At 58.6% G+C, this 23,186-nt stretch overlaps 8 protein-coding genes across 8 annotated transcripts; all 8 read left to right on the top strand.

The window, feature by feature from the left end:
• Positions 1-722: 722 nt before the first annotated feature.
• LINJ_24_2330 (conserved hypothetical protein) lies at positions 723-1,853 on the top strand (the record flags this gene model as incomplete). The annotated part of the gene is made up of 1 exon (XM_001465987.1): positions 723-1,853. The coding sequence occupies one exon, from the start codon at positions 723-725 to the stop codon at positions 1,851-1,853; it is 1,131 nt and encodes a 376-aa protein (XP_001466024.1).
• Positions 1,854-2,695: 842 nt separating this feature from the next.
• Positions 2,696-3,223, top strand: LINJ_24_2320 (hypothetical predicted multi-pass transmembrane protein; the record flags this gene model as incomplete). Its single annotated transcript, XM_001465986.1, has 1 exon — positions 2,696-3,223. One exon carries the CDS (start codon positions 2,696-2,698, stop codon positions 3,221-3,223), a length of 528 nt encoding a protein of 175 aa, XP_001466023.1.
• A 2,511-nt stretch (positions 3,224-5,734) lies between these two features.
• Positions 5,735-6,928, top strand: LINJ_24_2310 (conserved hypothetical protein; the record flags this gene model as incomplete). Its single annotated transcript, XM_001465985.1, has 1 exon — positions 5,735-6,928. The coding sequence occupies one exon, from the start codon at positions 5,735-5,737 to the stop codon at positions 6,926-6,928; it is 1,194 nt and encodes a 397-aa protein (XP_001466022.1).
• A 738-nt stretch (positions 6,929-7,666) lies between these two features.
• On the top strand, positions 7,667-8,161 carry LINJ_24_2300 (putative 60S ribosomal protein L12; the record flags this gene model as incomplete). The annotated part of the gene is made up of 1 exon (XM_001465984.1): positions 7,667-8,161. One exon carries the CDS (start codon positions 7,667-7,669, stop codon positions 8,159-8,161), a length of 495 nt encoding a protein of 164 aa, XP_001466021.1.
• Positions 8,162-11,495: 3,334 nt separating this feature from the next.
• Positions 11,496-12,236, top strand: LINJ_24_2290 (conserved hypothetical protein; the record flags this gene model as incomplete). Its single annotated transcript, XM_001465983.1, has 1 exon — positions 11,496-12,236. The coding sequence occupies one exon, from the start codon at positions 11,496-11,498 to the stop codon at positions 12,234-12,236; it is 741 nt and encodes a 246-aa protein (XP_001466020.1).
• A 677-nt stretch (positions 12,237-12,913) lies between these two features.
• Positions 12,914-13,657, top strand: LINJ_24_2280 (conserved hypothetical protein; the record flags this gene model as incomplete). The annotated part of the gene is made up of 1 exon (XM_001465982.1): positions 12,914-13,657. One exon carries the CDS (start codon positions 12,914-12,916, stop codon positions 13,655-13,657), a length of 744 nt encoding a protein of 247 aa, XP_001466019.1.
• Positions 13,658-14,455: 798 nt separating this feature from the next.
• LINJ_24_2270 (ML protein) lies at positions 14,456-18,772 on the top strand (the record flags this gene model as incomplete). The annotated part of the gene is made up of 1 exon (XM_001465981.2): positions 14,456-18,772. One exon carries the CDS (start codon positions 14,456-14,458, stop codon positions 18,770-18,772), a length of 4,317 nt encoding a protein of 1,438 aa, XP_001466018.2.
• Positions 18,773-19,500: 728 nt separating this feature from the next.
• On the top strand, positions 19,501-22,551 carry LINJ_24_2260 (conserved hypothetical protein; the record flags this gene model as incomplete). The annotated part of the gene is made up of 1 exon (XM_001465980.1): positions 19,501-22,551. One exon carries the CDS (start codon positions 19,501-19,503, stop codon positions 22,549-22,551), a length of 3,051 nt encoding a protein of 1,016 aa, XP_001466017.1.
• Between the last annotated feature and the right edge of the window lie 635 nt (positions 22,552-23,186).

Here is a 23,186-nt window from a genome sequence, read left to right as displayed (position 1 = left end):
CTGTTTTTGCTTCCGTTGTGTTTCTCAGACTCCTTCGTCGCTCTGACCATCTCTCACTCTCCTGATCTCACTGTGTCTTTGTCTGCTTCTTCAGCAGCCAGAGAGAACGCGGAAGAGATGGACAAAAAAGGGATCGACTCAGGCTTTCATTTTTTTTTCTCTTGGAGCTAATATCGGCGCTGTGGTGCTCTCTGTCCATTCTCGTTCTTTCATCCATTATTCTCCCATTGCCAGGCAAACGCGCTGAAAAAAAAGAAAGTCGGAGACCATTCACAGCTTCAAGGCACAGTGGCTGCATCAAGCAACCGATCTGCGCCGTTGTGTGTGTGTGTGTGTGCCTGCGCACCTTCAGGTTGTAGCGACCGATCTTTTCTTGATCACTTCGCGGCCTCTCTTTGTGAGAGTGTGCGCCTCTGTATATGTCTGTGTTTCAGGAGGATTGTGCTTCTACTGGGGCACATGGTGTTCCCTTATGAATGCGCCCCTGTTCTTTGCACCGCGTATTGTGATGTCTTGACGCGGAGCAACACAGCGCTCAAGCCGAATGTCGCTCTCTCTCTCTCGTGCTTCTTACGTGCGGCGGCAGTGCTTGGCTTCTCCTTGCTCTCCTCTGTTCGTTCTCCTACTGTTGCTCATCGTTTCTCCGCTGCATGACGTCTAAAAACAACTCCCCTCTTTCTGAATAGCGTCTCTCGCTGCTGCGTAGAAGACGAAGACGTGCGATGTGGGGTGCCGGGACGCGTTGCACTCCTCGAGTTGCTGCTACTGTGTTGGCCGTCATGGCCTTGTCGGCTCTGGTGTACACTACGGCGCGACGCGGTGTGCCACGCGTCATGGGTGGCCGTTTCTTTTCCTGTGGCGCATGCGCCTCCCCGATTGCTACTATCGATCCAGTTGTTGCCGAAGAAAACTCCATCGAGAGGAGACTGCCGCCTGAGATTAAGGCCCTACATACACAAGCTGTGGCGAACGGCGAGGACACGTACATTGATCTGCGCACGGGCTTCACTGTGTTTACCCGCCTTGGGCTGATGCGAAACATGAAGTGCTGCGGGAACCGGTGCCGCCACTGCCCCTTTGGCCACGCAAATGTCCAGTCCAAGCGCTTGATGACAACCGAAGCAGGAGGTCCTTTCGGGGCTACGTCCGCCGCCTCCGCGGCCACTAGTGTGGATGCGTCTTCCGCCGCCCCTACGGCAGCCTCAAAAGATGGGAAAGAGGTAGGTGGTGGTAAAGTACCCAAGCATAGTATGGTCTACACCAAGACAGGGGACAACGGATCATCTGCCCTATTCACTGGCGAGCGCCGAAGGAAAGCAGATGCCGTGTTCGAAGCTCTTGGTGCGATCGACGAGCTCAGCAGCCATGTGGGGCTCGCCAGGGCGATGCTACGCAGCGCCGCGGAGAGGCATGAGCACGATGAGGCGATGATGAGCCTGCTGGCGGAAATCCAGCAGGAGCTGCTGAACGCCGGAACGGTTGTGGCAACGCCAACGGCGAAAAACGTCGAGGACGAAACTGCAAAGCACATGACTGAGATTCTCGAGGGCTACCGCTTTCCCGAAAAAACGGAAGAGCTAGCGAAAAACATCGACATCATTGACAGCCGCCTCGCTCCGTTGCGCGTTTTCATTCTACCTGGAGGTGGTAACGTGGCCTCTGCCCAGCTGCATGTCTGCCGCACCACTTGCCGGCGTGCGGAGCGGCGGATGGTCACGCTGGGCGACTTGTACGGCGTGACCTACACGAATCACTTGCGCCAAGCCACTGTGTACATGAATCGGCTCAGCGATTTTTTTTTTGTAGCGGCCCGCAGCGTTGCGGAGGAGGATATTGTCCGGAAGTACGACTGAGCGGCGCGCGCTCCTCCATAGCATCGTTGTCACGGCATTTTTTTTGCGGCGTTTTCCCACCCCAGCACTGGCGCACTGCGACGCGAGAGAAATGAATGGCTTGTGTGCCATCAGCATCGGTTGTGAGCTGCAGAACCAGTAGTACCATCTCTCACCCTTCTTTTTTTTTGTCAGTGGCTGCCGCCGAGCTTCACTATTCTCACTATCTTGTCTCCACTCGTTTTCGTCCTCTCTCATCTTGCGTGTTTCCTCGGGAGAACACATGTTTGCGTCCGTGTAGCTGGCACCGGTCTCCGTCGGTATGGGCTGGTGTGCAGTGATGTTTTTGCGGACTGCCCGTGGATGGAGGCTTTGTTTCCACAGCAGAGGTAGAAGAAATGGGAAATGATGTCGTGAGCGGCAGCGCCAAGTGGTGTGTTTCACCACACGTTTCATGCGGTAGACGTACTGCTGGTGCTTCTTTCCTTGTATTTCTGCTTGTGTGTGGGCCGCCGCCTCAGAGGTGACGGATGAACACTCGTGCACCGTCGAGACCTGGTCGCAGGCCACGGGCGCTCAACGGTGAAGAGGGGAGGAGTTATATGTTACACACTCGCCCTCCGTAGACCACCCTTTTCACCATGCTCTGACGGTCTTCCTCTTTCCAGCTCTGCTCTAACCACCACCACTCTCTCTGCCTATGTTGCTCCGCGCATGCCCAGTGATAACAGCTCGCTGCATCGTCGTGCCCTGTCCCTCTCCCTCCATCACCAGCTCTTCATACTCCGCTAGTCCGCCCGCGCCATCGCGCTTTTAGCGTTTTCTTTTCCCTTTGACACTTCACCGTTGCTCCTCGCATCACGATGAACGAGTTGGAGCGGAAGCGGCGCACGTTCCGCATTTGGCTGGCGATCTACATAATATTCGCCCTGGCCTACCTCTCGGGCGTGCTACTTTTTTGCTTTGTGCACCAGAACTACTGGGCCTGTGGCGGCTTCGTCGTCGTGATTCTGTTGATCGCCCTGCGCGTGGCGCTCTTGGCGACGCCGCAGTACCGCCTGTACAAGATTTTCCCTCCCTGCAGTTTCAACCGCATTGCATACCAGACGTTCTTTCTTTGCGCTTGCCTGGTTGGGATCAGTCTGGGGGTGTGGCTCATGGCGAGGGGCATTAAGCATCGCCAGTCCTGGACAGCGCGCTCGTACTTTTGTGGAATGACCGGCATGTGGATGGCGGCGAAGTGGAGCTACATCGTGACTGTGCCCATCTACGACCTGCGAGAGGATACACTCGAGGAGGACGCGCTTATCAGGCTTGGCCTCATTGATTCAGGGAAAGACAAGGCGTCTGGCAGCAACGAACCGGTGACGTTAAAGGCGAACTGTGCATAGAGTGTAGACAGCTCCCCACACCGTCCGTCCTGTCGGAGCACCTTCGTGTACTCACTCCTGAACGAAAAGAGCTCGAAAAGGAAATCGAGTGGATGTGCCTGGCGCGGGTGTATGCAGATGGGTGAGGTGTGGAGAAGGGGGCGAGGGGCATGTGCAGACGCCTCCTTCTCTCCCTCGTCATGCATTCATTTAGTCTGCCGCTTCTCGCTTTCTCCCATTCCCCCTCTCTCCCAACATATATCATCGCCACCACCGCTGGACGTTTTCGTTCTGCCGCTTTTTGATGGCCGCCCTCAGCGAGACCACGTGCAGGGAGAGAGGGATGAGTGGCGACAGCGGCATCAGAAAACGCCATTCCTCCCACGTCTTAGTTGTTTGCTCGCCGTTCCTTCTTTGTTTTACTTTCCAGCCTCCATCTTCGCCTTCCCTTTTGTGTGTGCCCGCGCGTGTGTAGGAAGGCCAACCCTATAGGTCATTTGTTTCTTGTACTGCACCTATTTGTTACACACACACACACACACAACGACACTCGAGAGAGTTGGGTAGGGGCGGTGAGAAGGGAGTCCCCCTCTTCCTACTCCCCTGTCTACCCCCCAACGTTTCTTTTCCCTATTTATGCTGTTCCTCCTCTATAGCTTTTCTCTCTTGTCCTCCAGTTTTTTTCGTGCTCTTAGCGCCCTCCTCCTTTGTAGCCTACGTCACTTCGTGGCGAAGAGCATCAAGTGGCAAGTGGGGAGCGGGAGATGAGTGTCGACTAGGTAGCGAGAAGTTCGCTTATCAGCTGCGTCGCGCTAGCGATCCTTTTTCTCCCTTTTTCGTGCTTTCACCCGAAGTTTCCAGAGAGATCGCGGGCAATGGAGACCCCGACAGACATGTTTGTTGCTCTGTGCGTCTTGGTGCTTCGTTCTGTTCACCGGCTTTGTGCGCTCGGACTTCTGCAGGTGATGTTTGCGCTGACGGCCGCAGTCGTGCTTGTATGTGCGTCTGCGCATTCCCCCTCCCCCTCCTTCCTCCCTTGCGTAACACGGTACTTTGTTTTCCATGTTCACAGAATCGTCGAAAATCACCACCACTCCAACCAGGAGGAGACCGCGATCGATTTCACATGGAGGCGCACGTGACGGAGGAGAAAGAGAGGGAGTCAGACACGCGCGCAAGGGACATATATGTGTATGTATAGGTTTCAAGCGTACAACTTCCACTATCAACTGTTTTTTCTTTTACTTTCTGGCATGACGAGTTTCTAAAGGAAAAAGACAAGCACACGCACAAAATAAAACTCGCAACCCTCATCGGCAAACAAAGACAAGAGCCAGCCTAAGACACAGGCAAGCGGACACACGCTCACAGCGAAGGAAGCGAAAAACAGAAGTAAAGTGAGCGCTTCGGCAAACCGCACAAGAGAGAGCACTATAGCAACCGTCAATTGTGAAGGTAACAGATACGTGTGTTTGCGTGACTGTGTTGGGGCCGGGCGGCTGATAAACAAAGGAAAGCGAAAGCGGAGAGGAGTAGCGTCATTCGTAGGCGGATGCAGCAGCACCACCCTTCTCAGCAACACCTGTGCAAGGGAGGATATACCCTTCTCTCCCCCTCTTTCTGCCCTTCTCCCTACACTACCTGCTTTCTCCATTCAATGATGACAGAGGGCAGCAGTTCAATGTGGGCAGAAGAGGCTACGCGCACTTGGTGTTTTGAAATGCCAGCTCTGTTGTCGGTTTGCACATTGGCGCGCGTGTGTGGGAGGTGGGTGAGTGGGTGGGTGGGTGAACGCCTATGTGGCGCACAGCCGCCTTTCTCGAAATTTTTTCTTTCCTGTATTGCCCCCTACTCGTAAAACAACAAAAAAACGTGCAACTTCACTTGTCCCCGAGAGTGGCATATGCGTGTGTGTTGAGAGGCTGCGAGAAAACGAAAGACACCCCCCTCACCGTTTTGTTAGTGTCGCGTATGCTATGGCGCGTCTGCTAGAACGCATTCGATTCGTGCGGGACTCAGGAGGTTGGCGTTCGTGACGGAGAATTCAGAGCATCCACACGTAAAGCAAACAAGCTGAAGAGTCTGCTACTGTGTGGAGGAAGGATTTGGTAGGTCCTAAGTACCTTGTTGCGATCCCTTCCTGTCCCGCAGACCTCCCTGTCTGAGGCTCCTCGACCGTTGTGGCGATGAACCAATTCTGCGATGCACCCTTTTCTCTCTGCTGTCCTCCTCGCTTTACTTCTTGTACTTCGGTGAACGCTACAATCTACACGTGTGTTGTGCGAGGCGATCGCTGTTTCCTCTTGTATACAGGGCGGTGGAAGTCTTGACGGGTGCATGACAGAATTCGCCAAACAGCAGGTGCTGTACTGTGCCCCGTATCACTCGACCAAGTTGTTTTGCCTCTACGTGGAGCATCTTCACAGGATTCAGCTGATAACATCCTCTTTTCTTCAGATACGTGTGCCCTGGCACCGTAGTGGCGTCTGATGTTCTTGAGAGAAAGGCTCCTCTTTTGTGTGCACGACTGTCATGCACGTTTTCACTAGAATCCTTGCTGTCTTTGTGATAGTACTTGCTGCACTTCTCATCCCTCAGTTTCTCGAACCCATCTATGTGATCCCTGCAGCTGATGCCGTGGCGCAGTTCTGCTCGGAGCCGCCGCTGTGCGCAAGAAAGGACCGTACAATGAAGCAGCAGCTTCTGTGTACAATACGTAGCGCCCCATTGAAGCCCGCATCGCCAGTGTATCGTCAGTACGTTGTTTCACGGCTGAAGCGGTACGTGGATGGCTCCATACGGGGTCAGTCCGTGGCCCCATCTGTGATTGAGCGAGTACGCTACAAACTTGCGCACATGCACGAGCCGATGATTCTGCACTTTGCGGGTGACAACGGTGTTGGCAAGACACGGCTGGCCGAGCTCATCTCGCTGGCTATTGGCCAGAAGTGTGGGGACGCAACGTGCAGCATTGGGGACACCACCCTCGTACTCTCCGGCACTAGCTATGATGGCATGACGGTGGCAGAGTTCCGCAACGCGGTGGTGCCCGTGGTGGTACGCCACGCGCAACGCTATCCCGATAACGGCGTTGTCATCTTCAACGAGCTGACCTCGCTGGAGCCCAGCAAAGTGCGCGTGCTGTCACCGCTGCTAGGCCGGGGCACCAGTTTCCCAGAGAACCCCGGCGTCAGCATAGCTCCGCTGCTGGTTATCTTGACAACAGATTTTGGCCGCGAGGGCCGCACACGCGGCAAGAGTCTCTTTGAAATGCGTGCCTTCATCACCGACGAATTCGCCGATCTGTACAGCAAGGAGGCCGCCTCGCACGTTCGCACCTTCCCGTTCCTGCCCATCTCTCTCAGCACCGCAGGCGACATTGTGCGCGTCGTCGTGAGGGAAATCGGCTGCAGCGCCCCACAACCGCTCTGCCTCGCCATTAGCGACTCTGCAGTTGTGTGGCTGGTGGAGAGAACGAAAATCCTCTTACCAGCCGAGAACGGCCGCGCGGTGGCCTTTGAAACCAAGCTGCAGCTGGAGGCGCTTCTTGAGCAGGTAATGGACAACTGCACCCACGAGAGCGGCATCATCGCCACTGATGAGCTTTACCTGGATGTTGACGCGACATGTCCGTACAGGCGGTGCACTGTCTTCCTTGAGGGTGACGGAACGCTCGCGATGACGTGCCAAGGCACAGGCACGCACAGCCGTGTGCCACCAGGCTGAGCATGTTGCAGATGCGGCTCTGTGAGGAGGCGTGGAAGGAGGGGCGGGGTCCATGGACGGAAAACAGATGCTGAGGGGGGAGTGAGGCGTGTTCAACTCTCCGAACCCACTGCTATCGCGTCATGGTCGCCCTCTCCCTTTGCTATGTGTGCGGTGCACTGCAAAGGGAGCTGAAACGTTGGCTAAACGGTGTTGCTCGTAGCGGCTATGTGCGCTGCGCTGCACATACCTGAAGACGGTTGCAACGGCTTTGAAGTAAATAAAAGAACGCCGAAAGACGTGCTTCGCCACTGTCTTCTAGTTATGAGCTACGAGACGTCCACGTCGTTCTTCTTTTGTGTAGTGGAAACGAGGGGATGAAGGAGGGATGGGGGGAAGAAGCTTGAACCCAGCACGCTGACTTTTTTAGCCGCTGTGCCCGAAAGGGAAGCCCTTCCCCTCCCTCCCTCCCTCTCCACCGCATGCCCCCTCACTCCTCCCTGCCGCTCTGTTGTGCGGGAAGACAACTCCCACATCGGCTCACCGCTGCTACCTTTCGCTCTCCTTTGTTGCACTTCTCTGCGCCTGATGTTTTCCTTTGACGCTCTGCGCCCCAACTGGCATCGACCGGTGCCACACTTTCCATACTATTTCATTGCTCACGCTACCCTTTCGTGTTCCATCGCCCTTTCTGCACGCGTACACAAACGTACACGCACACGACGCACACATCACACAGTTGGAAGCCTTTCTCGAATCATGCCGCCGAAGTTCGACCCCAACCAGGAGATCATCGTGGTGGTGCGCGCCGTCGGTGGTGAGGTGGCTGCGACAGCCTCCCTGGCCCCCAAGGTCGGTCCTCTCGGTCTCAACGCCAAGAAGATTGGTGAGGATATCGCCAAGTGCACCAAGGACTGGAAGGGTTTGAAGGTTACCTGCGAGCTGCGCGTCAAGAACCGTGTGGCAACGGTGGTGGTGACGCCGTCCGTGGCGTCTCGCCTCATCCGCGCACTAAAGGAGCCGCCGCGCGACCGCAAGAAGGTCAAGAACATCAAGCATAGCGGCAACATCCCGTTCGCGGAGATCATCAAGATCGCCAAGGAGTCGCAGCCCAAGTCCATGGGTAGCGATCTCAAGGCCGTCGTGATGGAGGTGCTTGGCACGGCCGTGTCCATCGGCTGCACCGTCGATGGCGAGAGCCCGCTCGACATCCAGGCGAAGGTCCGGGAGGGCAAACTGAAGGTCCCCAACTAGGGAGCAGTCTGATTTCGTTTCATTTCCCTGTTGACGTAAGCGCGGCCCGTCAACCGTCTACCGCACCCTCTCCTCCCCCTGTCATTACTGAGACACAGGTTGTGGAGTACGGGGTCAGAGTAGGGTGGTGGATGGTGGCAGGCTGTGCACACCTCTCAGCCGGACTTTGTTTCTTGTTTCCCTTTATGAACGTAAACGTAATCGCGCTAGCACGCGCTGTGGATGGCGAACGTAGACACGCGCGCTCTAGGACGGAAATGCACGCCTCTTTCTGTCCTCCCTCTTTGTGCGCCTCTGCGGGAAAAACGAATGGCAGCATGTGTGCAATGTCGTTCTAAGGGTGGGGGGACGATAACGGTGTCCTCCGTCCGCCCTGCTCCCCCTCTACGCCTCTGCACGAGCACGTATGACTCCCGTCGTTCCCTCTCTCGCTCTACCACATGGACACCCGCCCTCTTCAACCTCTTTGCCCTCCCCCCTCTCCTATCCTGCTCCCCGCGCCCTTCTTCACCTTTCTCCTCCCCACCTCCACATCTCTTTCACCATCTTCATACACAAACGCGCACGTGCACCCGAAAAGGAAAACATGGGTACCGTCAGCCGGCCGAGGGGCATGCGCCCCAAGTGGCACAAGAAGCGCATAAAGCGCTTAAAGCTGCGCCGCCGTCGCATGCGCCAGCGCAGCAAGTAAGCGGCTTCTGAGAATGTGCACCCTTGTGCGCAGGTATATGTTTGTGTGACGTGCTCTTGTGTGGGCATATGCCTACTGCCGCTCTATGGTGATCCACACGCATGCAGGCAAGCACAGAGACGTGGTGCCCTCACCTGCACACGTCTGTGCACAACTCACGAACCTTACCGAACATACAACTGGATGCCGTTCTGCGCGTGCCTTCTTGTAGGCTTATCTTTGTGCGTCTTCGTGTGTATCGTCGAGGCCATCTGTGTGGTGCCGGTGCGTGGAAGATGGGCAGCGGTGTCGGCGCTTCACTCATTTTCCATTCCATCTTTCTTGCAGTGATTTTTTCTCCGTTGTTTCAGTCGTTTGCGGTGATGCGCACACGCACACCGCACATTCCACTACGGAAAAAGAAACACATGTATAAATAGGAAAGTGAAGCCAAGTATGCAACCGACATGGCTCACAATGGCCGGGACAGGTGAGCGACCAAGGTGACGCTTCTCGCATTGTCACGTTGGTTTTGGATGTGGCACACCAGCCCTACCCTCTCCTGTCTCCATTCTTGCACTCACCATACCGCGTTCGCGTTTGCAAAACGTCTCTACGTCACTGTGAAAATGGCAGCTCTGTTGCACGACGATCGAGTGTGTGGGGTTTCGGCCACATGCACTCGTCTCCTGTGCTATCACTGTCCTTTTCGTCACTTCCTAACCGATGCGTCGCTACAGTTCCACTGTCCCCTCCCTCGTCTCTCTCTCTGTCCCCTTTGTGGTCTCCGTCGACTTTACTTCCTGAACCTTCCCTCCTTTATCAGATTCACCATGGGTACCGTCAGCCGGCCGAGGGGCATGCGCCCCAAGTGGCACAAGAAGCGCATAAAGCGCTTAAAGCTGCGCCGCCGTCGCATGCGCCAGCGCAGCAAGTAATCGGTGCATCGGTGCGTGAGCGTGTTCGCTAGTGGAGAGCGCAAAGGGGCTGAAGCTGCTCTATGCCTTCTCTGTATTGGAGTCTCCCAGAACCGCTGTCTTGACGCGTGCATGTGTGTGTGTGTGTATGCTTGGACAACATTAAGGAGGGCACTGCAGCTGCTGCGTCGTCGTCGTCGCCAAACCCCCTTTCGGCGACCTCGTCTTCCCCCCTCTGCCCTCTCCCCTTCTCTCCGGTGAACACACCCGCGTGCACATTTCTCTTCGTCCTATTTGTCTCCTTTCTCGTCTACACCCTCTTCAAAAAGAGCAAGAAGGCGAAGCGCGCGTAGTTGGCGATAGGCTGGCCTGCTGCTGGGGGCACTCGACCCCCCGGCCCCTCGCCACTGGTCTGTGAGGAGACTCGAAGCTTGTGCGCGTGTCAGAGTGACGTGGTGCCAGTGCACGTACGTACCGTGATGCCTACGCACTGTGTCTGCAGCATCATCCTTGATGGAAGCAAGCGCCAATGCGCCGTGCTCGCCTCCCTCGCGATGTCTAATCGGGCCGAACGCAAACATAGCAGCTGTTGCTGTTTTCCCTAGCGTATCTTCTGCTCCCTCCTCTCCTGCACTACTTTTCTCCGGCCTTGCACACCGCGCACCCTCGCACCCAACACAAAAACGCACAAATGCTCCAATACGCACACCTCCGTGCACGCAAAGGAAAACATGGGTACCGTCAGCCGGCCGAGGGGCATGCGCCCCAAGTGGCACAAGAAGCGCATAAAGCGCTTAAAGCTGCGCCGCCGTCGCATGCGCCAGCGCAGCAAGTGATCGGTGCATCGGTGTGCGTGCCTGTGTCTGTGTCTATGTCTGTGTGTGTGTCTGCTCCCGCATGGTTGCTGGGCGAACACACATACGCCCCCCCCGCGCGCACACACATACATAACGCTACAGGGTGATGCGCGTTTTCGTCGGACCGGAGACTGAGTGACCAACATGTGCTGTGATCCGTGTGTCTGTCTGTGCCAGCGACGCGGCGTTGCTGTGGTCGTGCGTTTTCCTACCGTCTCCATGAAAGCCAAGAGGGAAGCTTGCTTGCTCTGTTTTTTTTTTGCTTTATTTTTACTTGTGTGGCTGTAAGCGATTGTGTGTCACGAGTTCGTTTCACACTGCGGTTCCCCAAAGCCACAAACAAATGTGCAAAGGCTGATATGCAGCACTGACGCACCGGCAGCGCTGCCGCTATGGGGCGCAGTGGTGGTCCGAAGAGCTGGTGATCGTTGCCCGTGCTGTGTTTGTGTGTGTGTGTGTACACGGAGTATGAGGAGAGAGTACAACCTTCTTACTCTCTGAACCCTCTCCATCTTCCACCCTAACTCGGCTTGCGCCATGCTAGTGGTCTTCTGTTTCCTGTACCTAACCTTCTGCATCTCCATCTCATCTCCGCCCGTTTTGTTTTGGCTGCCCCCTCCCTTCTCCCTCTCTTTTTCTTACATGTTTCTCGGTAGTCTCAGGCGTGTGCCATCAGCTGCTGTGCAACTGGGCGTGCAACCTCCCTCCACCCCTCATTCGGCCGAGCAGTCGCAGGCTCACCTACCTCACTAGCAGGCAGATCGACTGCAGCACGGCAAGCTGTCTGCCTACACGGAAGCGTCGACCGGATCGCCGTGTGTTATGCCAAGAGCAGAAAACCGCCTGTCCCTGGACGTGTCGCCTCCCCCCCTGTTGCTTTCAGTCTGCTCATGCATCCGCCCACCTCTGGTCAGGGACTGTTCCCTCGCTACGGCGGAGGCTGGATGCACCAGTTTGGCCACGTGTACGCCCTCCAACAAGAGCTTCTGGATCCGAGTGCGAATAACTGGTTCCGCGCAGTGGAGTTGTGGCACACGGCGCGTCAGGAAGGGGTCGCGATGAACGTGAGCCACTTTACTTCCATCCTGCGACAGTGTGTTCACCCTGGGGCATGGGCGCAATCACTGCAGGTGCTCAAGCAGATGAAGCGGGAGAACGTGCGTCCTGATGTGGTCGGCGTTGGCTGCGCGCTGGCGGCGTGCGTTGAAGGGAAGCACTATGACGAAGTGGAGAATATCTTTGCCACTTTTCACAAGACGATGCTGCTAGACAGCGTTTGCCACCTGGCGCTGATCCGCGCGCGGCAAGAGAGCGGCAATGCCAAGGGCGCCATCGCGGCTGGGAGGCAGCAGCAGGCGGACCAGGTGCCGTTTCTTCCGTACACCTACACGCATCTACTGGAAGCATGCAACGCTGAGGATGATGCCGCCTACGCCATGGAGCTTGTCCATAATATGCACAGCGAGCAATGGGCCCCGTCACAATGCGCGATGCTGGCTATCGAGGATCTGGGACGGCGCCACGAGAGACTGGCGGCATTTTCAAGACCGCTACTGTCCGCAAGTGACAAGGCACACAGCGCACTGCCCTCGCTCGACGCCTCGAAGCGTCTTTTTCCGCCAGAGTGGTGACTGCGAACCCTCAAAAGTGCGCACGCGTAGAGAGAGTGATGCGCTGCGCCATGTGCCGCTTGTCCTTTCTTCTAACTCTTCACACAAGCACATGATCACGAATGTTTCTTGGGAGTGCCTTTGCGCCGTGCCCCTTCCTTTCGGTCCCTCGTTCCTCCTCCGCTCTCTCTGTCTCGTTTCGCCGTTGGCGCCCGCGCATCGTCTTCTCCCCTTACATGGACAGTGCGGGATAACGAACACATGCGCATGTGAAAAATAGAGACACTTCGCTCCCCACGGCCGCCTGCATCACGCCGCACTGTTGTGGTGAGTTGTGTTGGAGCGTCTCCACACACGCGTGCACGAGCAACTCCATTGCACGTGTCCCAACACTCCACGTGGAGCAGGAGTTACGGCAGTCATATGCACCTGATGCATCTGCGACTTCCCCTCCTTGCCTTCGAGGTCGACGCTGCTGAGCATGCTGCCTTGACGCACTTATCTGATGGCGCGCGAGTTGTCTGTCTTTCCGCGTTCTCTCAATGTCTCTCTCGCTCCCTCACTCTTCTCTTCTGCGTCCCAGCCGGCGCGCATCATTTTCGGCGCGGCAGAGGAGATACACGCGAAGGGTGCGGTTGAGAGCGGCTCTTGGCGGAACTGCTGTTGGCCGTCTCTGTGTTTGTGTGAGATGGAGAGAGATGGCACCCAAAACGCGAAGCGGGTCCAAGGCTGCGACGCGAGGCCGCACACACGATGCAGCAGCGACATCGCAGTCGCCGAGAGGTAGCGTGAATGCTGCTGAGAAAAAAAAAAAACAGCGCAGCCTGTCCGCGAGAGCAGAGGCAAAACGAAGTGTCGAGGGGCTAGTAGAAAAGGCCGCGGGTTTCGTTCGACGTTACAAGTGGTGGTGTATTGCCCTGCTAACTGTTGCGTTGGCTCTCGTAGCGGCGCGTCTTGTGGTGCTGCTCTCACCTAGTGCGTATGCCTCCCCGCGGGAGCGGCATCCGTGCTCGTGCGCAGTGGTGGCTTCTACCTCCAATCGGTTGGCAAAAGCAGTCCTCAGCCGTCGCACCGGGGTGAGCGGGGTCCACTGGCGAACAGAGGAGAAGGGGCTGGACTCACTGGCGTTTGCGACTCAGTGCAGCGGCAGCGCTGTCGTTACGCTGCCCGGACCCTTCGAGTCGGTCGATCAGCTCAGGGCGGCGTTGGTAGCGCCTTTCAAGGGCCGTCGCAGCCGCTGTGTGGTATGGGTGACTACCCCCGAAGCAGTGAAGCGAGTGGCGAACTCATTGAAGGAGCTTATGGAGAATAATGCGCTTAGCGGAAAGGCAGTGGTGCCAGCGCACAGCCGCGCCACACTCATGCTCAAGTCGCCGGAATCACGGGAGCAGTTAAAGTCCAGCTTGCCACACCGTGTGGTGCACATGTTGACTGAGGTTTGACCTGGATCACACCCATAGAGAGTATGTCTGCACCGTGTTCGCCATAGCCCGTGTATGTTATCTCTCGTTCTCATGGTGCACACCTTTGGGCTGCCTTTGCTTGGGTCATCGTTGTGCCCCCCCCCCCCACGTCCATGCCTGCGATCGAGCTAGAGTGGGTGTGAGAGGGCATAGTGGCCTGCCGGAGGTTGGGGTACATTTCTGCTGGTGAATGCACCGGTGCATCGGCGTGTTGTGCGAGTATCGCCAAAGAGTTGTATTTACAGTTCACGGTGGCACCTTGCGCCACAGGGCTGTCCTACTGCCTGGCAAAGGGAGAGTCGATCTGGTCCCTTCGCCAGCTCCGAACGAGGGGGCGGCGCGGAGTGGACATTGACTGGGTATCTGTGCGGGCCACAGCGTGTGCGCTGGGTCGTGGCGTCATGAGGCGTCCCGTCGCCCAGCAGTGGTGCTCATCTGTGTGGATCACCACTTGCGCAATCTCCATAAGCATATCACTCGTCAACCAACGTATCGCTCTTCGATACCCTCCTCGCTCCCCTCCCCTCTTCCTCTGATGGTGGTTCGTCTGCAGGTACGCACTTGGCGTTGCCACTTCCCTTAGTTTGGTGAGCCGGGCCTGTGCGTATCTCATCGGTCTCCTGGCCATCCTCTTACCCTGCTACCCGTTGTGTCTACGGAGTGCGCCGTCCCTTTCTCTTCGCACGAGAGAGCGCGTACACACGAGCAACAGAGCGAGAGACGAGGTGACTGACAACAGTGCGCTACACCGGCTCCGCATTTTTGAGCTGCTGCACCATGGTCTCCGATGGGGCACAGAAGAGTGGGCCAGTACCGGGCGACCACGTTGACCAGCTCCTAGAGGAGTACCTGCGAGTCATCAACGACAAGGATGACCAGCTTCACCGTCTGCTCCGACAACTGCAAGATCAAGAGGCAGCTGCCGGGCAGAGGGAGGAAGGCCACACCGCAAAGCAGAGACAGCTTTCGGAGCAGCTGCAGAGCAAGAGCAAAAAACTAAAGGAGATGCAGGCGCAGTCCGCGCGTGATGAGGAGGCGACTCGCAAACTCGTGCTCAACTCGGAGGCCCTCAAGAAGCAACTGCAGGAGAGCGAGGAGCACGCCAAGAGCCACGCGGTTGCGGCAGCTGAAGCCGCGGCAAAGCTTCACCGACTGGAATGTGAATTGTCCAACGCCCAGGCCACCCTTGCGGCGGTACAGGCCCAAAAAACGAAATGCGACGAGGGATGGGCGGCAACCCAGCTGCAGCTGGAGGCGCAGACCGCTGCTGTCGCGGACCTCAAGGGTGAGCTGGAGGTAGCTAAGCGGACACTAGGTGAGGCTCGGTCACATGCGCAGCAGCTGCAGGCGCGCATTCAGGAAATGATGCCGATTCACGAGCACACGTCGGCGCTCGCCGCACTCGAGGCAAAGTCGGCGAGTGAGCGTGTAAAGAGCAATCAAGACATAGAAAAACTGCAAGAAGCGCTCTCTAGCGGCGAGATAGATCACCGTACGACGAAGCAGGAGCTTCGGAAAGCGCAGCAAGACGTGGAGGAGTTGACGGCCTTGCTACAGACCACCACGAAGTCGCTCGATACCACTAAGCACCAGCTCATGACGGCGGACTTGACGAAGCAGCAAACGGAACGAGAGCTGCGCGAGGAGGCAGCGCGGTGCCGGCGAGCGCAGATGGAGTCTGCCGAGCGCGTTGGTGAGCTGGAGCGGTCCTTGGCGCGATCGCAAGAGGTGCTCCAGCGCACCACGGCGGAGCTGCAGGCAGCCTGCGCCCAACACGAGCGCTACAAGGCGGTATCGGAAAAGGCGCACGAGGGGGTGCAGGCACAAAACCGCACGCTGCAGGAGCAGCTGCGGCAATCTCAGGACGAGGCGGACCGCGCGCGTCGGCTACTCGAGACCCGAGAGCGGGCGATCAGCGACAGCGCCGACTCTCTAGCTCGCGTTCGTGAGGAGGCGACTCGCACGCAAGCAGAGCTGCGTGAGAGGCTGGCCACTGCCACGGCTGCCGCGGCTTCTCGAGCTGAGGAGTGTGATCGTCTGCAGCACCAACTGAGCCGCGCGCAGTCGGAGCTGGCGGATGCGCAACGGCGCACTGCTGCCGACGAGCATAGCCTGGCGCAGAAGCTGGAGGAGCTGCAGGCCGGTGTGCAGCGTCTTCATCTGCAGCTCCGAGACAAGGAGGAGGAGACGCGCCGTGCCGAGCTCGTTCACGGCAAGGAGCTGCAGAAGCTTCAGCACGACCACGCATTCGCCGTAGAAGACATGCGGCGCCGCCACGAGAGCGAGGTGCAGGACTTGCACGCGCGGCTGGAGCTCGCGCGCGCGGAGCTAAGTGAGAGGGCGGGTGGATCAAAGGGGCTGGAGAAAGAACTCCATCACGTCGCGGAGGTGCGGCAGAGCATGCGGAGCGAGATGAGCCGCCTGCAAAACGCCATCGAAGCGAAGGAGATGATCATTCAGGGCCTACAGCGCGAGGCCGATAAGCAGCAGGCAGAGGTTGCCCAGCTCACGCAACGCTTGGCCGCGCATGAGAGGAGTGAAGGCGTCCTGCGGCAGCGTATTGAGGAGGCGGAGCGGGCTCAACTGGACTCCAAGGCAGCAAGAGAAAGAGCAGAGGAGAGCGTGGTGGCCATCAGGAAAACCGCAGAGGTGAACGCCGCCACCCTTGCTGCGGTGGAGGCCCAGCTGAGCGAGAAGGACGGTGCCATCGCCGCCCTCCGTATGGAGGTGAGGGAGTGCGTAGAGGCGAAGCAGGTGGCCTTCAAGGAGGTCATGCAGGAGAAGGCGAACTGTGACAAGCTAACACTCTCCTTGAAGGCAACGGAGGAGCGGTTTGACAAGGCTGAGATGGAGCTGCGTGTCGCCTTGCAGGAGCAACAGCGGTTGCAGCGCTGCGTCGACGAGAAGTCGAAGGAGCTGCGGCGCCTCAAGGAGGAGGGGGAACTGCGCGATGCGGACTGTGCACGCCTTGCACGCCACGCAGAGGACGTGGAGTCGCTTGCCAAGCGCACTGCTGAGGAGCTGCGCCAGACGATCCACGAGCGTGACGACACTATTCAGCGCCTGCGCAGCGAGCAGGCGACGGTACTTCCCCACCTTAACGAAGAGAAGGGCAAGAGTCTTGTTCTGCTAGAAAAGTTGCAGCATCAGCAGGAGCTTAGCCGCATGCACATGGACAACGCCCAGCAGCGCATCCGCAGCCTGGAGGAGGCCGTGGCGGCGCGAGAGGCGGAGGTGGCCGCGCTTCAATGCGACAAGGCGCGCGCCGAGCAGCAGCTTCTAGAGGTTCAAGCACAAGTGACAACGCTCACCGGCACCCTCGACAGTCGTGAGCATAAGTACCAGCAGCGCAAGGAGGAGGTCCAGAAGGCGCTGCAGCAGGTGGAGGAAGTCAAGGCAGCTACAGTGGTGGCGCTTGAGCGTGCCGAGGGGCAGACAGCCGCCGCCAACGCGATTCGCGAGAGGTACAAGGCGGAAAAGGCGAAGATGGAGGTCCTCTTGCAGCGCATGGAGGAGCGGGTGCGGGCGTCGGCGAAGCGCGAGGAGGAGGATCGTCAGCGGGAAGCCGACCTGATGGAGAAGCTCACGGAGACGGAGGAGGCGCTGCGGCGAGCGCAGGACACCGTGGACTCACGTGTCAGTGAGGTGAAGGCGCGTTACGAAGAGATGCGCCGCCAACAGGAGGAGTCGTTCCGCGACGCCACGAACGGTGCCGTGGCTGCCGAGAAGCTCGCGACCTCTTTGCAAATGCAGCTGCGCGAGGTGCAGCGCAGAGCGCTGACTGCAGAGGGTAGCTACCGCGAGCTGCAGCGCCACGTCGCAGCGTCCCGAGCTCTGGCACTGGAGGAGTACGCGGAGGAGGCAACGGAAATGAAGCGAGCGTGCATGGAACTTGTTCTGCGTGCGCACAGCGGCACCGTGTCCCGCGCCGCAAGCGTTGCCAAGGACAGCTGGTCTGTCGCCCAGAAGATAGCAGCCGATCTCTGCGAAGGCGCGAGGGACACGGAGCGGCATCTGACGCGCCTTCAGTTGAAACACAAGGCGGAGCTGCAAGCCGTCGAGGAGGCGCACCAGCGGCGGATGGAGGCTGCCGCGGCAGAGCACCACGAGGAAGTTGCGCGTGTTCAGAGAGAGCTGGCTGAGGCGGAGCGGTGCGTGCTGGCACTCAAAGAAGCAGCGCAGCGCACCGACAGCGACCGAGAGCAGCGCACGCACGCCTTGAAGGACTCTCTGGAACGCGTGACAGCGTTGCTGGAGATGGAGAAACGCCAGACGGCCTCCCTGCACGAGAGGGTGGCTGCAGATGAGGCGAAGCGCAGCAGTGATGCGCGCGCTGCCGAGGAGGCGCGTCGAAACCTGCAGCACCATTACGACAAGCTAAAGCGTCAGCTGGATGATCGAGTCGTGGAGCAGAAGCACAACGAGGACGAGCTTCGGGAGCTGCGTGCAGAAGTTGCCGCGCTGCAACGCGTGCTGGGCGAGACAAGGCGGGAGGCGAAGCAAGAGGCCGACAGGGTCACGAAGGAGCAGGAGCGATTGATGGCCGCCGTTGAGGCCCGCGAAGTCGCGGAGCAGCGCTGCGGCGAGCTGCAAAAGCAGATAAACTTCATGCGCGGACAGCTCGAGACGGCGCGGCTGAGCCACGAGCGCGTCGTCGCCGAGCATCAGGCGACCCAGCGGACCCGTGATGTGCGACTCGAGGCAGCGCAAGCAGAGCTCGCCACTGCCGTTGCCGAGAGGCGCAGGTACCAGCGCGAGGGGGAGAGCCTGGAGCAGCGGGTGAAGGAGCTGACAAAAGAGGTACAAACGCTGCGCCAGCACGAGGCAGACATCCTCGGGCAGCTGCAGTCATACAAGGCGGAAACCTCAGCGCTGCGTGAGCGGTGCGCGAACGTGGAGTCGCTCAAGAACATTAGCGAGGCCTCCCTCGCCGAAACGCAAGCGCGCGAGCGAGACCTGATGGAGAAGATCGAGGAGCTGCGCAACGCCCAGCAGCTCATGCAGCTGTGCTTTGACAAACAACAGGAGCAGCTGGAAGTGGGCCGACGCCTCCGCCAGCAGGACGCGCTGCAGGGGCCTCGGTTTTCCTCGTAGCGGCCCTCAGTGTTGGGTGGTGCTGTCTGCGTGCACTGACCTTTTGTTACTTGTACAGTAGAGAATGACGCCCATAGACGTAAGCGTAGACGTAGAGGTGCGTATGCTTGTGTGTGTACGTGGGTGAGTATGCTTGTCAAGGCCAGCAAACAGCAGTGAAAATGAAAGGAAGGCGACATCTGCTTTCATCTCTCCCCCCAACGCAGGCCTCCCATCTCCCTTTCTCTCGCGCCCGGGTGTTGCTCGCGTCTCTGGCGGTGAGAGAGTGTTGCGGTGGTGCGTGTAAGGCGCATTCGCGTTTCGCTGCGTCACTACGGCACTGCCATTAGTGCTGCGGCTTTCCTTGATGTGAAATCTCAGACGGTGGAGGGGGTGGGGCGAACACACTCTCTCTCGCCCCGTTGTGCGCTCATGTCTCTCTGCTCTCTTCCCTCCCCCCCTTCCCCCTTCCCTCCGCCGACTGTTCCTGGAACGTCCGTTGTTGGCCATTCCTGTGAGCGTGGGAAGCACGCCTTTGACATTGTGGAGGAGTACACACCACCGAGAAGAAAACGAAAACAGAAGAAAACGACGCCCGGCCGGAGCAACAAGGGAAGGAGGCCCACCTCTCGTGTGGCCTGCGCGCGTGTGCGTCTCCCTGGCCATCCATTGCTGATAGGAGCGTCAGCGCCATCGACTCGACAGCAAGGGGCTTGCTTGCACATCTGCAACGCCGGCAGAGAAGGAGGATGGAGGACGTTACCGAGAGCCTCGCAGCGGCGTGGAAGGAGACGATGAAGGGCGTGAGGGTCGGCTACAGAAAAACGAAGTCGGTGCTGAAGCAGATCCCGGTGGACCGCCTTAAGGCAATCTCGGTGACCGGCGGCGTCATGTCGCACGGCGATATTCGACGCTTCTTCCAAATGAAATATGGAGCCGAGGTGCGCAACGCCGAGGGAGAGCGCGTGGCGGCGGACGAGGCCAGCGATGTGGCGAGCTCCGATGAGGAGCCGCTCACCGACGCGCAGGTGCAGGAGAAGGTGGACAAGAAGTTCTTTGATAAGACGTACGACCCTGCCATATTCGAGCTCGAGCACTTGGACGGCTTTGCGTACACTGACGACGAGGCCGAGGGCCGGCTGATGCGCGAGGCCGCGGAGGGAAAAATGCGGGAGCTGCGCCAAAAGTGCAACATTGTTAGCACAACGCTCAAGCGACGGGTGCTGGCGCATCACCACTCCTTCGTGAGTGGCACGGAGAAGATTCGCGACATCAATGACAGCTTGCTCATGACCTCGAGCGACTGCAAAAAGGCGCGCGCGGCGATTCGTAAGTCGAAGGCCGCTGTGGCTTCGCAGGTGGCGTTGCTGGCGCAGCAGCGCACGAAGGAGAACGTGGAGGCGACGATTCAGCTACTGGAGGCGATGAAGGCGATGTGTGGAAAGCGAACTCAGCTTATGAACCTCATCTCCAGCGGCAAGGTGCATGAGGCGGCCGGCTTTCTGAAGCGGGAAGGCCCCATCGACATGGAGAGCTCGCTGGCAAAGATCTACTGCATGAAGCCGGTGATGGCGGAGTGGCGCATGTACCGTGACAACCCCAAGAAGCTCACCGACTGCATCGAGGTGGTTCTCACCGACTGCCTGACGAACAAGTTCATTGTACCGAGGTACCGCAACGCGCTTGAGGCCTCACAGGACCTCGGCTGTGCCAGTAAGACGTGCACGTTGGTGGCAACGCTGGTGTGGCGCGCAGCGATTCAGATTCTGTGCAAGTCCCTGACAGAGGTGTCGTTTGTGAAGAGTGAAGACGCCCCACTGGAGGACATTGCAGAGGGCATACACCCCGACTACCTCATCGTCGGCGTGCGGCAGATGGCTTCGAAGTTGATGGACTTCTTGTATCTCTACTCTACTGTAGTGCGGCTCCACGAAGAGGAAAGCCGCGGGAACTCTCCATACGCCGGCTTGCACAGTCAGGCGCTGCAGCGCGTGCAGGACACAGGTCGTAAGGTCGGTTGTGACTTGGTCGAGAAGTTGACGGTGGTTCTCTCGAGCGCACGCCTCACCTCGATCGACCCAGACCGTGTGCTGCACCTGTTCGTGGTGGTGAGTATGCTGACAGAGGCGTTCGGCGTGCTGGGAATTGAAAAGGCGGAGCATGCTGCGGCCCGAACACAGATCAAGGCGGTGCTGCTGCGTCACATGCAGATGCACTTCCAGACACCCAAGGCCCACGAGGTGCTGGCCTTCATGGCTGAGGACGACTGGGTTGTGAGTCCTGTCTCTCCTCCGTCGCTGAACATGGTGAAGCCGCTGTCCCCCAGCAACTTCAAGAGCTTCATCAAGGAGGTGAAGAGCTACCTGCGTCAGAGCACCGACGAAGGCTCCCTCGCCGCGGGGGCGATGCCGTTTATGGAGAACCCGTTCCTCACTGAAAAGATGCTGGAGCCCGCCGACACGTCCAGCCTTGTGCAAACGCAGACCTTCGGTGTCTATTGGGCCACAGCGAAGACGGGTTGCGCGGCGGCCACCACCGCTGACTCTGCAGACAACGCCTCCACGATGCGCGACGTGGAGACTGGCTTAGAGACTGCGCCGGTCAGCGCGCCTGCCAACATCCAGGACACCGCTACGCTTGCGTCGTCGGTGGACATGCCGCCCTCCGTCCTCACCTCCAGCGCCATTTCCGTCGCCAACGCATTCCTCGAGTACCAGGCCCGCATAGCAGTGCGGTTTCCTCCCTTGGCGGCCGATATCCTTGGCTGGTGCGATGAGCTGCTGTGTCTCTACTTCTACACTGTCGTGGACAGCTTTGTGTCGGTGTCGCGCAGTGTGCCGATCGAGCATCAGGGCGACTTTTCTGCGAAAGCGCAGCGCGTGTTGGCCGAGGTGCGCGCGGCAGGGGAGCGTGCGGTGGGGGCGGTAAATGGGCAGTATACACCGAAGGATCATATCCGGCGTCTGTGCAGCGGTGGCGGTGCCGGCGGCGCTAACGCGACGACCTTTCGATTCCCGCCGATCGTGTGGGGCCGTCTGTCCAACGAGTTCACGAGCGCCGCACAGCAGTTTGCCCTTGGCAACCGCACAGTGGCATGCCAGTCGGTGCTCAGCCTCATCTTTGTCTACGAGGCCACTATCCAGACAATGAGCCCACTCCTTCCGGCGACCACGGTGCAGTCCTACATGCTGCGGTGCCGTGTGCTCTACGAGGCGGCGCACGAGGTGCTGCACGTGTGCATCCACCGGTTGTGCCAGGCTATCTGCCCCATGGAGAGCGTCTGCAAAAGCATTGCGAAGCTGAAGGGCGGAAAGGATGAAGTGATGGTGAGTTCGTACGTGGCGCAGCTTGTAGGCAGCATGAAGGAGCTCAACGAGCGACGTGTTCCGATGCCGACCCCGGCTCTTGAATCGGTCTTCTTGCAGCGTCTCATCTTCGCTGCGCAGGCCGTGCTGGTACGGGAGTACAGCAAACTCTCCAAGAAGCGCATGAGCGACCTCTTCGTGATGCAGCTGCAGGTGGATGTGCAGTTCTTTCAGCAGCAGGTCGCCTCCGTCTTTGGCAAGTCTTCGGTCGTTGTGCCCGACTACGTACTGCGGCTTGTGAAGGCGGGTTTCTTCGCGGATGACAAGGCGCAGTGCTTACAGTGGGTGCGCTCCAACCATGCCCTTTACTACAGTGTGGACCTCGTCAACTGGTTTGGGGCGGCTGATAAACCCTTCATGCTACAGCTGGAGGACCTGCTGATCCGGGAGCTAAGGCACCAGGACATCCTCCCCATGGATCGCTTTGCCCTCTGAGAAGCCACACCGAAGGAAAGCACGCCGCCGTCGATCCTTCGACAACCTTGCGTGCGTGTGCACCCGACCACATTCTTGCCGGTGGTGTCGTGCGTATTTCCGGTATTACCGAGTGCTGAGGTGTGCGCGTGCGTTGCGTGATTCTCTTTTTCGTTTTCGCTGTCTCGACTCGTGTTGCGTTTCCCAATCGCACCTCTCTATCCCCGCCTCCGCCTGCAGACAGAGAGAGAGACGCATGACCCACCTCCTCGTCGGTGTGTTCTGCCACCCTCCCCTGTCCGCCGCCGTCCCCACGCGTGCAGGGCGCACAGGCCTCACTCCTTCACCAGACAGCGAACCAATGTAGTGCGTGTGTATAAGGAGAGGGGAGACACCGTTAGCGTGTGTTCGCTTGTTTGTGGTCATCGTTGTGGTGTGCCGCGCTGTGTAGCCTTTCCTCTTAGTGCCGCTGTTGTTGTCCCTGTCTGATCAGCCATCGCCTCCGTTGGTGTCCCTGTCGCACTTATGCCCTCGCTTGCGCGTGCCGCCCTTTCTTCTGCTGCTGCTCACGCGCAGCACAGAGGCTTCCACCTCCGACATACCCTCTGCAGACCGAGACAACATGTCACGGCGTATCAGACCACCTCCTTTCTCTT

This window comes from Leishmania infantum, chromosome 24 (assembly GCF_000002875.2).
Source record: "Leishmania infantum JPCM5 genome chromosome 24".
NCBI lineage: Eukaryota > Euglenozoa > Kinetoplastea > Trypanosomatida > Trypanosomatidae > Leishmania > Leishmania infantum.
The sequence above is the reverse complement of the archived record's forward strand: the minus strand, read 5'-3'. Positions and strand labels throughout refer to the sequence as shown.